Consider the following 16,560-nt stretch of genomic DNA (forward strand, 5'->3'; position numbering starts at 1 on the left):
TAAGTTGTAGGTTGTAAATCTTATTAAAGTGTCTGCTTCGGTTGCTAAGCTAACTCGAGATCTACCCCGACGTGAAGCCAATTTGCTTTTCAGTGCGCGCGGGAAACCGTCCTGTGTGGACATGTTTGCAGTTATTCCTCGATTTCATTCCTACGAGAATCGCCTTCTCGTCAAAAGTTACTAGCAAACGACATATATTTCAATAATTTATTAATGCATGTAAAATAATGTTCGGGTTTTAATTTTCAATAACGGATAACAAATTAAGGATGGAGTTGCAAGTTTTTCTCCGCGAAAATGAGACGTACGATGACTTTTACAATCGTTGCAATAATTTGTCTCATTTCGACTGCAGCGAGGAGGAGATGCTTTGGTGGATGATGGGATCTCGTAGACTGCCGTTGAGCGAGATTGTGCCGATTAGCGTTGTCCTGGTGGTGATATTCCTAACCGGTGTTATCGGTAACGTTTGCGTGTGTGTGGTAATAGTGAGGAACCCCGGCCTGCACACCGCAACAAACTACTATTTATTCAGTTTAGCAGTTAGTGATTTATTGTTACTGCTATTTGGTAAGTCAATTATTTTGAACTTGATTTTTCTATTTATTCCTTAAAAAAAAACTATTAAAAAGCGAAATGTGCTTTAATATGTCAGCGATAAATAAATGGTTGGAAAATTAAACTGACTAGCAATTTATTTATTTATATAATATTAGTATATATAATAGTAAATATATATATATATATATTTACTATTATATATATAATATTATTATATTTATATAGCATCGTATTTTCTTAATTTTATATTTTTTTAAATTTTTACTTAAACACATTGCTGTTATAATATAGACATTATATATCGGTCAGCACAATATACACATGCACTTTAGAACCGTTTATTATTTCAACATATTAAAACGGTCAGTTTCGTCATTCCGTCAATAAGCTACCACCGGTTCAAAATGGTCTGCTGAGAAGAGCCGTCCAAAAAATCAATAGTTGCTCTTTTAAAAAGCAATTTAGTAATGTTTATTGTATATATTATATCAACCCTGATAATGTGTCATAAAACCAGAAGCAGTGTGAAAATACGAAAATATAAAAAGTTGTAATTCATATTAACAAATTTTATAAATAGTCTAAAATAAGAGGTCTAAAAACTCTCGTAGAGCGAAGTTTCGAGAAGAAAATGTTACGACGGTACGTAGGCGATGAATATATACAAATAAAAGAAAAATAGTAATATACATAAAGTTATCATAATAACTAAAGATACGTATGAAATACTTTACTCTAGGCTCCATATATTTAATTAGTAACTATTTTGTGGGCAGCTGTGTACGGTATTAATATATATTGCCATGTTATATATCTGAATTATTGTTTCCTATTATGTTTCATACTATGATTTTTCCAGCATGATAAGTGATAATATAGCTTGGAAATGACTTTCTCTTCTGTATTTTGCATTGATAAGATTAATATGATCCGAGCTTTTTGCAGGCCTTTCTCAGATCATAGAGGGTTTCGAGCTTTCATAGTTAGGAGTTAAAGAACGTCATTATTCAGAAGCCAAATCAAGTTTTCATCAAAATGAGTTCTTTTGGTATTCTTTTCATCACTCTAAATGATCCCATGTACACTATTATGTACGCAAATATAAATAAGTCTTTTTTTACAAATGTTCTTAAACTGTGCATGGTTGCAATTAAGGTTTAATCTATAGGCAGTTTGATCTTTTTTTTCTTAGTAACCAGCGACTACTATTACTACTAGCTAGCGTCTACTATTCTTTTCAGAGTTTTTTACTTTTATTTGCATTTTATATATTATATTTTTTAACATTCGGCCTTTTAATTTTAGAATTATTTACATTTTTTATGCTCTAATATTTATTTTATCTTACATTTAAATCATACGTTTTGTGAAAGTTACTCTCTAATTTATTTACATCTTCAGTGTACATACATTCTATTAAAGAATAGAATGCACTGTGTACAGATCTTAAAAGACAGTTCGATCTTTGGTCTTAATTGGTGCAAAGATAGGTTTGCCAAGTAAACGATACTGATAAAACCTTTGACTCTATCAGAATAGTGTACTTTGCAGAAAGCTTCAAAATTATCAAACTGGTATAGCTGTGCCAGTGCCTTATCGCGGCTGTTTATTGCGAATTTAGTTCTTAAAATAATATTTTATTTTTAATTAACGAACAATTTTGTTAAAGAAAAGACAGTGAAAAAATTATGTAAACAATCCGAAAATTCAAGTCTATATTCATTTTTTAGACACGGTTTTGCCTAACGTGGGGAAATAATGAGGCTAATCAGTTATATTATACGTAAAAATGTTAGTTTGTCATCATCATCTTCATTTCAGCCGTAGGATATTTACTACTGACTTTTCATCCCCACAGATTTTTATTAGAACCGGTTAGAAAAGTTGTGCATCTAGCGTTTTACGAAGTATTGACTTCTGAGTGGGTGTCCTACGTTGCGCTCGCAGGTCCGTGGTCTCAACCACAGAATTTTAACCTCAAATTGTCAGCGTTATTTAATTAAAGTACATTTAGAGAAATAGGAAAATACAGAATTAAATCAATCTATTGCCTTATTTCCGGAGAAGTGTTATTGGAGCGAAGTCGGGACGAAGTAAAAATAACTTGTATTTTTTCTCATCATAAGATTGATAAGGGTTGGTAAATATTGTTTCATTAAATAAACCGTTAAGTATATATATACTCAATCATATAAAATATTACAACACGGGATAAAAATAGCTACCATGAACTAGACACAAAGTGAACAGTTAAGATCTTCGGTAAATGTTGGTAAACGTCGGTAAAATGATGATGAACTATATATATATATAGATAGCATACATTTTCGCTTACCGCTTATGGTTATCGAATTCGGAAATATTTTGTGTAAATCACACTTGTCGATTGATACAAGTTATCTAGGCACTGTTGTGTTTTCTTCCTGTCCGCAAGTAGTATAAAAGACGGTAGTAAATTTACTGGGTTAATAAACTAAGAATTTCATGATAAAATGATGTTACTCTAGATTTTGTATTTTATTACATAGGGAAGCTACTACGTAGTCACTTAATAATATCAAAAGTCTAATCCGTATTTTTAATAATAACTATACTTACTATATTCCTTTGAATTAGTAATGGGATTTTTTAAGTAAATTTAACGATGTAATAAAACATATTATTTTAATATATATAAAAAAATGTTTTCCACGTATGTACTGACTAATCACTATATTTTTGGAACTACAAGGGTTAGATAATTTAAATTTAGTAGGAATATTTCTTTTATATAGTAAAGGTAAGTTAAGAATTTTACTAACACTTTTAACTAAATTCCATCTACAAAGGCGTTGAAGAGACGTTCATTAAAAAGGCAAATTTTCATACTTTAAAAAAATATTTACTACTATATCTACTCATCATGATATCTCTGGAACCATAAGGATTAGAGACTTAAAAAAATTGTAGGAACATTCTTTTTACAAAGTAAAGTCCAGCTAAAAATTTTACAAACATATGTTACTAAATTCATCTGTTTTTCTGTGTTGTAAGGTAGAGGACGGTTTTATAAGAAAAAAAACATATTTTCTTATTATGGCTAATAAAAATGTCAATAAATGGCCGGAATTTATTTTTGATAAATAAGGCTGCTAGATAAAAAAAATTATATTTTTCGCTAAAGGTTTAGTTTCAGCAGGCAGGGTACAGCTATTATAGGTAATTTAGTTTTAAAATCTTTCACATGACACATGATATGTACAGATACGCATCATTAGAAACCACCCGAATAGCGTAATTCAACAACTAATAAATATAATGTTGACCCGCATTTTTGTGACCGAAAATAAAATATTCTTTTCTACAAAAATTTCATTTTTTGGCGCTCTACATTTATAGTTATATTTTATTTCTCGCGTATTTCGTGAGCACAGAAATACGAATAGTTTATTCGACCCTGCCCAAGCGTGTAGTTACAATATAAAGAAGTGGAAGAAGGTTTCGTTTTATTATATAAAAAAACTGCAGGAATATTGCGATATTGAATATACATATTATACGTATGGGTTTGGTCTCTAATAAAAACATTCGATAATTCGTTTGCTCTTATATCCTGTCACAAAATAATATTATCCGTTTCTTTAATAATGTTGATATTTCTTTCTTTCCTTATGTAACCCTCTTATGCCTTTTAGTATTCCGGAGCTCCCTCTTTTCGTTTATTCTTTTCATTTTTTCTCATAAAACATGGTCAGCAAACGCACTATGAACAATGTAACTGATTCTTTTGGTTTCCATTTGATCTTATTTTATGTTACGTTACATTTCCACCAAATATAATCATATTTTTTTTGGATTCATGAGTATACTTGGTTTATATAGAAATTTGCTCCATCCATCCTTTTTTTTCAAAATCCTGGAAGGGAATACCCTTACACTACGGGGGCAACGAAAGGGTTATGTCGGACTCCTACTGCCTAAAACTCCACCGCCTTCTTGAACGCCTTTTGTTAAAACTACGGGAACGCTTTCGCATACTACCGTAGTTTCAACAGTGGTGGCCTATTGCCTTAACTCCTTATACTAGAGCTGCAGTCTCCCACCTATCATAAAAACGCGAGATTTAGTTCGCGTACCATCGCAGTGCCAGGATCTGCTTGCGGCGGATCACACTAAATCCCTCGCCAAGACCATGTTAAAAGGGTTAGAGAACGGTACGGACCACTCTCCGAAGTCCAAGTCTTCAAATTAAGCGTAAATACTCATCTTCAAATATACTGTTAGATATTCCTGCACCTAAGAGTGTATATAATATTACATTGTCTGTATATTGTCTGTTCTACTGTACTATATTTTCTATTCTCATATACTTACGTTAAATAAGGTGTTATATGAACGTGTGTGCACTCCTAACTTTTAAATGCAAAACCTCATTTCTCCTTCATTTCTCAGTCTGCGAGTCTTATATATATATATATTAGGTTATTAATTAAAGTAACGTAACTGCTTGAGTAATTAATAATAGCTTACATAGTAGTAACATATATATTAAGCAGCAGCTAGTGTCTCGTGTTTTAATTAAAGGATTGAGCTCTGAGAGGGATAGTTAACGGTTCTATTTGAGAAGGAAATTACCACTACAGTAATTAAAAATGTGAAATGCATTTTCTCTGCAACGCTATGTGAATTAGCCAATGGCGTCGTTGTCTTTCGAAATGTATTATAAATTTAAGAATATTATACTTTTTATTAAAGATATTTAAGTTTTGTGCCAGCAATTTTGCATAAAAATAAAGTATTTAAAACACTTGAACTGTCTCAAATTAATTCATAAGGAATTATTTGTTTGCTGATCGCGTTCAAATAAGACTATTTTGAGTTTCAAATCTGTTTTCTTTTCCACAATAGTGGCCGGTATTACAGAGTCCATTTTTCTGTAAAAGCTACGTTCATTCATTAATTGATATCAGCCGACAGATGCTTACTTCAAGGCCTTCATTAAAGATCGCCACAATGACCGGCCATGCACTGCTACATTCACCGACTTCCTGCGACAAAAGTGAGGTTATGACGAAACAAGAAATTAAAGAGATGATGCTTACACTTAATCTTAAGGAGTTATATTCTAAACCCGTCAGGCAGACAAATATAGTTACAGTTGATTATTTAATACATAAAGTAATTATTAATAAAAGTATTTTACGTAGGTGTTAGTATAAACTAAATATAATATAATTATTTATTATAAAGGGTAAGCGAATGTAATTGTCTCCAATTACAGGCTTTAATTGTTGTGCATTTATTCAACTTTATCCGGGAAATATAGAATAAGATGACATCATTTAGAAAACGCTCAATCGCTAATATTTTATGCTATTGGAAAACTTGTAGTTTGTCTTTAAAACTGCGAATCTTGCTTCAGGGAAAATTTCAATTTTATTGCCCTGAATCGTTTAGTGCATGCAAGGGCTGGTTCTATATAACCCAAGTATTCCATTATTAACTTTATTACAGTAGTAATATTACATGTAATATCACAATCATTATCCTTATAACATTAGCCGTCATATTCGGTATGTGTTATGAATAATGTATATGCTCGTGTAACTCGAAAGGAAACATGATTTTATTATTTCGTTTCAAAAATAAGAGAAAAACGTCATTATATTCGTTCTTTATTCAGACGTGCTATACTGATTGTAAGTAACAATAGAGTTGTACGGAATTTTGTATTTTAAAAACTGGGGCATTACCGCTTATTAACGTGTAGACCTTGTCACTAACTATTTTTGAACAAATCGTATGCAAAAACCTAGAATTTTTCAAACATTTCTTCGCAAATGTACTAAAAACATTTTTAATTAAAAATTTCATTAAAATAACTTTATGCAATTATTTTAATACTTATGATCCGATAATTAGAACCGATCGAGCCGAGATGCCATAATTACGAAAAAAGCGGCCAGGTCTAATTTATAATGATTGTAAACCACGTTTTTACATTATTAGTTGTTTTGTTGTGAAATAATGAAGAATTAAAACATCGAAACAAGCTTACAAAAAACATTGTTAATAAATTGTTATAAAAAATGTTAAATATCTAAGAAACCTAGTTAATATTCTGTAATACTTTTGACTTTAAGACGACGCGAGGGTAAATATAGACTGCGAAGAAATAGCTACTGCTTTGAGTGGCTTCGACGAAAGGGAACAAAGAGCGCCCAGTTCTAGTCCGACTTATTGTTGAATGAAACAATGATTTAAAGAACATAGAAGAATATAACTAGAAACTTGTACATCAACCATGAATCATAATCATCATCTTTTAGCTGCAGAGCATGCTGCCGCTATGTCCAGCAGTGGATGTGATGGATATATATATATATATATTTCCAAAACTGGTTAGGAGCGTCCTGCACACAGTTTTGTCTGACGACCTTATCAGGGTCATTTGTTCATATTGTGGGTGGTCGACTTACGTTAAGCTTGCCGATTCTTGGTCCCCACTGCAGAACTTAAAGGCCCCAGGGGTTATTTGCTTTGCGCTTTTTTCACCCATTTAAGTTGCCCATCCGCCGGATTATATCATTTACAACCACGAATATTCTAAAGAAATTTTATTAATGAAAAAGTAACTTCTATCATAGCTAGCAGAAGAAAGGAAAAAAGGAAACAGAGTGTTTCAAATGCTTCAAATTGTTTATGAAACAAAAAAATCCATAAGAAGTATGAATAGTGGATCAATTACACTTGAAACCTAAACACAATAAGCAACAAATACACTGAAAATGTATTTGAAAAGCTGGAGAAGGCTTTTGCAAGTCATATGCTACTAAACTTCATTTATGATATCAGTTTTATAAATTTATTTAGTAATGAAAAATATTTTTATATAAAAATGCATTAAAGTGTTTTCATAAAGCGAAGGCGGGCAAATTGAAATATCCGTTTGTACCGCAAAGCTTTTTTATAATCTTTCCAATCAAACCAAACAAAAAAATCAAACGCGACAGATTTTCCTTACTATTTAAAATTTGAAATACTTTCAATTTAAACGTATAGGTAAGGTTGATAACTTATTTTTTTGTTATAAATCATTTGTCTCATTGTTGTTGTGTGTATCAACTGCCATTCTGCCATCCTAGAAAAAGAGGTATGTAAAAGGTAAAACTTGGAATGATTTTAATTTGAACTAATCACGCAGTTCAAATGGACTTTTCGTGTAAACTTACGTGTAAACATTAATTAGCGCCTATGTTGCCATTCTTTATTGACTCACGGCACTTCAGCGTGTCGAATGTTTGATTAGCACGCCTACGAATTCTATTTAGAGAACATTCATGCGATTAATATGTAATTTATATATCACAGAAATAAAAATATTGTTGATTCTTTGTTAACCTCTTATGACTAAAAAAATAACTAAACGGAAGCAATACTCGCCAATACTTTATTCAATAAGAAATAATAAAAAAAATTAAATGAATGTACAAATAATTATTTTGTAAACAATCCGAATTCAAACGTTGAGACTTTAACAAAAAAAATTATAAAACAGTTTACCTTAAATTTTAATTTGTATATAAAGTATTAGTATTTATATTTTAATTAAAAGGTATTTCGCGAAGCTTTTGGTAAAGTTTAGGCTTTGAGGTGAATTTGAGTAAATGAATAAAAACTGTAGCAAAAAGCAACTTGGTGTGCGTACTTCGTATGAATGTTTCGGAGCATGAAACTTCGTATTGATAGTGTGTTATGAATGTTAAGTAAAGAAAAATGACGTGTGTATCGTTGGCATTGGGCATTTTAGATATGCTGATGGCGTGCCAGCATCTTGTAAAACAATAAAAGTTATGTAATAAAACATCTCGCCCACTTTATTCCGTCCTAAATTTTACTCAATTTTTCAAACTCAATTATTTCTTCACGGTTTTAATTAAACTCGTCTTGTGAAAAGGATCCACTGATCACTTCTCACTAAAAAGGTTGAAGTGCTCGGACCAAATAGATTGAAGCGGACCCGTCAACGGCAGAAATAAATATCTACATTTCGGATTTCGTATTCGTATTTGTTAACAGAGTTCAAAGCACTGTATACGTTACTTTATATATTGAATATAGTCTTTTTTTTTCTATATTTTTACTAGCGCAAATAATAAATCGAGCTCAGACTTTTTATTATAGTATTTACATATATTTACCCCATACTCAAAATATTTTCTTTATTCTCTCGAAAGAGTTATAAAATATGAAAACATATTTTAAATGTTTAGATCGTTGAGAGAATGAAGTAGTTATAATAATAATAATACTAAAAGCGTGGCATCACGTTGCGTGTGTAAACACATTTTGTTTTTTTTTTTGTTTGTCAAAGATATTTTCGGGCTCAGTCCACAATGTTTCTACGAACTCAGCCAAATAGTACTTAACTTTTGCTATTGATACCGTACGAATACATAGTTTTTACAAATGAATACATAGGTTTGGTTTCCGGGACAAAATCCTATATAATTCACTATTAGATTTAGTAGGATAGGCAACAGCGTCCTCTGCGTACCATAATACCGCAATGTGAAGTCAAGCCGCTTGCCAAGCATTGCGTTTATGATAAATCGCCCCATCATGTATCTTGTTGTGGGCGTCTAATTGGTGAAATGACGACTTAAATACGAAAGCCTACGACCAATGTGTGTTACTAGTGATGATTGAGGCGAAACGTGGTCTCTCATTCTGAGTCATAGGAAGGCCTAGGCGCGCAGAACTGATGGCCACTAGTTTCTCAAGGTTCTTAAGTGGAAACCACGGATAGGCAGATGACCTAATTAAGACGCTGGATGCAGACCGCTTCCATCCAGTCCTATTGTAAGTGTCTGCAGGTGGTCTATATTTATATATATATATATATATATATATATATATATATATATATATATAAATATATATATATATATATATATATATATATATATATATATATATATATATATATAGCAATGGACATCTTGAAACGATGCTGACGATATGGATCAAAACAATGCGATACCTAGACCAAATTGCTTGTCACCATAGTTAGTTTAGTAGGCCAGTAGTCACTTGTCAAAATTCTACCTACAGATTTTTACTAGATACTATGCTATAAAACATATTACTCGCGGCAGATACTAACTGAAAAAGATTAATAAGTAAAGATAGTAACAGAATTATATATAGGTCTTTGGGTAATCAGTTACTTTATTTCTATTAACATATTTTCAATATCATCAAATAAGCCTTGGAATTTTATTTACATAACAATCTATAAACCAATGTTTCATTTTCTTATTAACTTAATCTTTCATTTTTATTAATTCTTTGTATATTTACTTGTTTTTATTTACATATTTGTGCCAAATCGAACGCCGGGCATTATTAAGTGTATTGATAAATATTTTCGTTTCATCTAAATTAACTCGATGTATCAACTCGGGACATCAAAGATAAAAGAAAAATCGTAATTTAAATTTAATAAAAAGAACGCAATACGTCGTTATTACATATCAGGACGTATCCGGAACAAAAAATCTTAAGACATTTGTTATTACTTCGCCCTTTATAAAGCCTTCAAGTGGATAATTTGATATCTTACCGAAGGAAAATAAGGACTATGTATTTGGGTACCGCGAACATTGATGATAAAAATATTAAACATCTTTTCACGTTCAGATAATATTTATTTAATTCAACACACGTTTTAATAGGAACTCGTGTTGAAAAGTCCATATTTAAAAAATTAACGGCTTTAGCAAAATCTCTTTTTATTTCTGAATAAATTAACATTAAAAAGTACAAGCGAATGTCATATACGAGGGCAGATTTTAAGCTGAATATTCCTCGTAAATCATGTACAAAGTAACTGCAACGTTCAACGCATTAATGTGATTAGAATTTATCTCTAAAAACTTTACTTGAATACGGTTCATGAATAAAAGAACAAAAGCAATAGTCCAATATTTGCTTATTAATCAAATGTTTGTTTCTGTCTGTTATAGAAATATTCTATTGACAGAATTAAAAATTTTCTACTAATAGAATTTTTTGTAGTCATCTATCAGCTGATATATTCCCACTGCAAGCCTTCCATAGCTCTACCCGAAAGATTGCTACGATAATCGGTTTTACGTTGCCCGTATACAGCAACTTCCCGCGACCTTGACTACGTCATCGGTTTACCTGCAGCAAAGACACTTTCAAAACAACCCTACTCTTATTAGTATAAACTAACTATAAAGTTAACATCATCATCAGTCTACAATCGTTGACAGAAGGACAATTCACTTAACTTAATCGAATTACGTTGTAAACAATTACATCTCGGATTCATAAGTTATCACTGGCAATACATTGGTCAAAGACCTTCGTCTTTAGGTATTGCGGCATTTATTAGGTATAATTTACGTTTTTGTTTACTTTTAAATAAATTGCTATAGATAGCCTTACCGTTTACTATACAAAGATGGCGGCATATCCTCAGATCGATCGAAAATCAAAGCTATCAAGTATACACAAGGTACACAAAAAATCGTAACTGTAGTGTAAGGTTCTATTAAAAATATTTATAGCGAGCGGAAATCGATTTACAATGCTCGATAGACCGGCAATAATTCGCCAACTGTTCATTCATGTTTATTTTATTATATCATTCCCAATACGAGGGTTTCTTTGGTACTGCGTAGATGTTAAATATATTGACAATTTAATAGCGTAGGTAGCTTTTCAGTTGAGAAGGTTTGTGTGAGAGCATGTTTTCTGCTATTTGCTCTTTGGCATTTAAATGGCATCTGCAGCTCTGTGTGCTCTGTGGGTTTGAGGTCGTGGAAGGCTAAAAGCATTTTACTTAAAATTCTTTCCAGTAAGGTCGAGGTGTATCTCAGGTGCCTCGGTTCGGGCCATTACATTAGGTATTATAGCAAAGGTTACGAAGTTCTTGTAAGAAAAAATATGAAGTCACTTTTTTTTAATCTCTTAGAAATTAACTATTTTTGAAATATGCGGAACGCTTCACAAATTAAGATGTTATTCATGTGTAGATATCAGGTTAATCTTTTTTATGTAACTTTAGTGTATAACTTTATTGTGTCTCTAAGATTTATTATCCTAGAATCCAAGCGGTAAACATCTTACTAAGTAATTTATATTGTATCAATACAGACTATAAAAAGTTAATTTACAACAGATAGTTACGCCGTGTTTATACAGGCTGATTTTATAACTCATTTGCTGCCAACTAATGTATGGTAAATATTAATCACTGGCCCAGCGGTAGAGGATTGAGATTGAGGATCGTAGATCGCCCGGAAGATAATCTTTTATAATGAATACTTGCATTACTTATATTCAATTATCACTGTTTACGAACGTCCTCTGCGTACTATAATAGCGCAGTGTGGTATAATCAATCAGACTGCGAAGCGTGGCGATTATAGTATATCCTACCACAGATATATTTGGGGAAGGCATATGCCTTGCCGTCCGACTGAAACCAGGCTGAAAAGACTACTCTCTATCCAAAAACCAATAGTTTCAAAAAGTAATAACCAGAGGTTTGATAATATGGCAAGAAACGTTAACAAAATTTGAATTTCTATATATTTAAATTAATATTTGTTTACTATCCAAATAAGCTGTATATTCACCCCTTTAAAGTTTACCTATAACCAATTACTTTATATAAATACTTTTTTCTACGAATTTTACAATTGTACTAATGATAGTGTCATAGTGTACATGATAGTTATATAAATAAGGAATGTGAAAATCATTAATGATTGTATGTTTCAATGAAATATAGTTTTGATGCGGCAACGCAACTCACAAAGCGCCATTAATCCCGCCCTGTCAAGTGAGGACAGCGTAAAAAGTGTCATCCCCGCCGATAGGATTGAAGTTATATAATCCTAATCCAAGCCACTGCTATAAAGTTTATTTATGTCGTACTGTAGTAGACGTTCATTATTCACATTTACTTCATTATTTCACTTATGTTATATTTTTATTTGGAGAACTATCTATTACACATTTGTCGATAATTGCTTTATATCACATTTGAAGAAATATATTAAATTACGTCTCTATCTATTTAAATACATATGTAAGATTTTCAGCAATGATGACTTGAAATATGGTAGAAATAATGCTCTGAGTTGTAGTCAGCTAAAATACGGATATAAAATACACGGATAAAAAAGGACTTTACAAATTTCCACTGGCATTAAGGATGCATTGATTAAGTACGCAATCATCCGAAACAGGCGAATATCAATTAGTACTATGTAAACTAATCACAAGGTGGGTATTCGAATTTGTTAATGGACTCAAAAGAAACTATATTCTAACCAGTCCCATTAAAAGTCTATGTAGCGAGGTCTATGTCCAGCCGTGGACGTCGATGATAAATAATACTGTAAGTAAATTGAACGTCTTATTATTATTTTATGTTACTACATGAGACATGTTTGTGTAATCAAAGTACGACAATTGTAAGTTATGTTCCTAGTAAATAAACGTTTTTTTTCTATTTTTACTCTAACACTGTGACGGAGGGGGTAATTTGCAAAAGTTTTTTTTAGTTAAGAAGAAGCTTTATTTTATTTAAGCTTTACTTATTTTAAAAAATGGTAATTGTATTATATTATTAAATTCTGTAGCTTCTTGTATGCACTATACATCAATGGACAGCAAATGAGCTATGTAAAACGTTGCGTATAACCGATCACACTACGGTCCACGTTATATTCACAATAACTATTAATATGGTACTAAAGAATTCAGTAGTAGTATCCTAGTGGTAGACGACTGAGACTTGTGGTCGAAAGTCGCGGGTTCGATTATCGGGATATAATCTTATAATTTTGGGCATTAATTATATAAGATTGTCACTGCTCACAAACAAGTTTCCAAAGGATGAACAGGAGCATCCACTGCGTAACATAAGAACACATTGCCGTCGCTAACCAACCCGTCAAGCGTCTGATTCCTTGCAGTGGGCGTTTCTGGACTGAAACGACGACGACGACTAAAGATTTAATTAATTTAATTAAAATGCAAGATACGATTTTACACTCCGCCATACAGAGAATATAAAATGTTTTGGAACAAAAAGCATAAGATAAATAGACTATAGCGTACAAAGAAGTGAACCAACATGTGAATATTTACATAGACAATTTATCAATGTTCTAGAAGAAATGCGGGTGAATTTATTTTTTAAATTTCATAGAGACATTTTAACTGAAAGGAATAGATTGTTAGGTTGTGTTATTTTGTCCATCGGGCCTGAGGTTTTTTATCAAACAGACTAGGACTATCATAACTTTATGTGACATTATTACATAAACTTCAGCTTTTAAATTCCCGTACTTGTAGCTTTCCACAAGATATGATTAAATTTTCCTTCAGTGTTTGTGAATAGTAATGATGTTATAGGAATATTATAAAATTTGCGTCAATTGAGTATTAAAAACATCGCTTAAAAGGAACTTTGATCATTAAAATCTAATTTAAAAAAAAATTACGATGTCTCATGAGGCAATTTTCATCCAATGAGACAATGTCACTATTTATGTAATTTTAATATGTAATTATAATTTGGAATTTTTCGTAGTCTGTTATAATTAGGTCCAGATACCGAATATGTACACAAATCACTGTCGGAGACAAAGATATAGTCCATAAAAATGGTGGCAAAAATGCTGAAATCGCAAAGGCAAGAGCATCAAAAAATTGCGCGTATGTGAATATTGTAATAGTAATTTCCTTATATGAGGCTATAAATTACACTGCTACGTATTCAGTGTAAATGAAATTAATACGAAGCTTACGTTACGGAGACAATAAATTTAACACATCTTATCATTATAACTATTTTGAAATTGCTTCGTTTTATTTTCAATTTTTATCGAACGATCGTGCGAAATTAAATCGTATTTAGAACGTGTGCTAAAAGATTTATTTCCGGAATTTTCACGACACCGCTAAGTCATTGCGTCACAAAACTTAAACACGATGCACGTATTGATCTATGATAACCCATGACGCATTCCTTTACTGGTTTTGTATCGGGTTGGCTTGTATCATGTACAACACAATTTTAAATTATTTCTGATATTTAAACAAAACCGAACAAAGAAAGCTTGTGTTCTGTAATAGTTCATAAAAAGAACAAATGAGCGAAAGAAATATTTGCAGGTCAAGAAAGTTTAATAAGCAAACAAGGTCAAATTATAAGTAAAAGTAGATTATTAAAAAGAAGAAAGCAACGATTTATTTTTTTTGATGCTTTCTTTATTCTTTATAACTAATCTCTATTTTAAAAAATAAATATCAAACTGTTTAAAGAAAGTGCTTATAAAGGATCAGATTTATGTTTTCCAACTTCAATTTAAATGTAATATTTGGCACATAATTCTTAACAAAGCATTTACGATAAAATAAAAATACGATTTAATTTTTTATAGAGTATGTCACCCAAATATATTCGTGTTGAATATTCTGTTCAAAATGTAGCTTCGCCTTCTGTGCCTCACGCAGTAAACTTTGTTCAATTATCTGATTTTCGACAAATATTTTTTTTAATTCACAAGAGTTTAGGGATTCTTACCGTAAACTCTCCCTTTAAGTTAGCCCCACAAAAAAGTCCAGTGGAGTTAAGTCAGGTGATCCCGGTAGCCACGAGAGCCCCAAAGCGACAGTTCGCTTTTTGGGGGATGCTTCCTGAGGCAAATTCATCGAAGCTCTGGCTGTATGCGCATTTGCATCATCCCGTTGGAACCACGTGTGTAAAGAGTACAATGGATATACACGGAGGTTCACATTTCTGCTGAAATATAATTCGTGATAAAGTATCAACAATTCTTAATATGGAAATTGTTCACCTTGCCTCGACGTATTTCTAAAAAAAAATGGTTCAATTTAAAAACAGTTAACCTAGGGCAAAGCAACGATTTTTAATGTTTCAGTCGAGGGTTACGGGTACATCAGGAGCAGTAATGACAGTCAACAAACGTGCTTGTGTAAGTGAAATTTATCCTCGTCGCTCCAAAAATGGGATTTACAATGCAAAAACGCTCCGATAGCGTTTGACAAATTTTGCGTGAGACAAAGTAATTTTCTTTGCGGTTCTTTAACAACTTGTATTTAAAAGGATGAAACTTTAGATCCTTTTTTAAAAATTTTCTAAATAATCGCTCTTGAAAGTTCCAGTGATGCTGCTCTTTTCCGTATTGAAAGTTGTGGATTTTCACGTAAATTGCTTTCGTGAATTTCAATGTTAGTTCTGGAAGAATGATTGTATGTGAATTTGTTCAGAATCTCAGCACCCAGAAGCTAATTAAATTTACTTTTAGTCCATTACTTATATTTCGAATACCGAAGTATGATAGAAATTGTCGACGAAAAATTACGTGAGAATCATTACATTTAATAAATGCTTCGACGGTGAACAGCGCTGCGCTCACTCGACCACTAAAACGGCATGATTGAAAAATTCGCACGGTCAGTAATTTCAATGGCACCACCTTCTCATCCCAACGTTTATTACTTTTTGGAATAATCGTATTTAAAAACTTAAATCTACCACCAAACACCCTGTAATAAATATATTATATGTAGAATATATGTGGCCTACCCACTTCAACTTACAATCCACTGAGCAGCGTCGGTCATTTTCTTTGATCTACGGATGTCTTAATTCCTGGTTTGATCTCATAGAGAAATATCGAGCATTGCCATCCGAATGGCTTGTTAAGCTACTGTAAGCTAATGATTCACCAATCCAAGGATCTGTTTTTATGACGTAATTCATCACTGGTAACAGACATTGGTGGTGTACGGGATATTAGACAACAAGATGTTTCGTAGTTAAATGTTGCTCAGCCGAGTTTGATTCGACGAATGACCTCTGTTCGAAAATTGGATCTCTATAAAGGTTAAGTGAGTTATTGATTATTACGTAGATTTCAAGTATTATCGATAACAGTTTGCGTT

The 16,560-nt window shown here is 32.0% G+C and overlaps 1 protein-coding gene across 1 annotated transcript in view; it reads left to right on the forward strand.

Annotated features, from left to right (window-relative positions):
- Window positions 1–269: 269 nt before the first annotated feature.
- Window positions 270–16,560, forward strand: part of LOC137923592 (neuropeptides capa receptor-like) — a 35,056-nt gene continuing 18,765 nt past the window's right edge. Inside the window, exon 1 of the mRNA XM_068766810.1 lies at window positions 270–570. Coding sequence (XP_068622911.1) covers window positions 270–570 — 301 coding nt within the window. The remainder of the gene's footprint in view (window positions 571–16,560) is intronic.

This window comes from Battus philenor, unplaced genomic scaffold (genome assembly GCF_028537555.1).
Source record: "Battus philenor isolate CCGP_79_NKW_IND1 unplaced genomic scaffold, ilBatPhil1.0.hap1 SCAF_22, whole genome shotgun sequence".
Taxonomy (NCBI): domain Eukaryota; kingdom Metazoa; phylum Arthropoda; class Insecta; order Lepidoptera; family Papilionidae; genus Battus; species Battus philenor.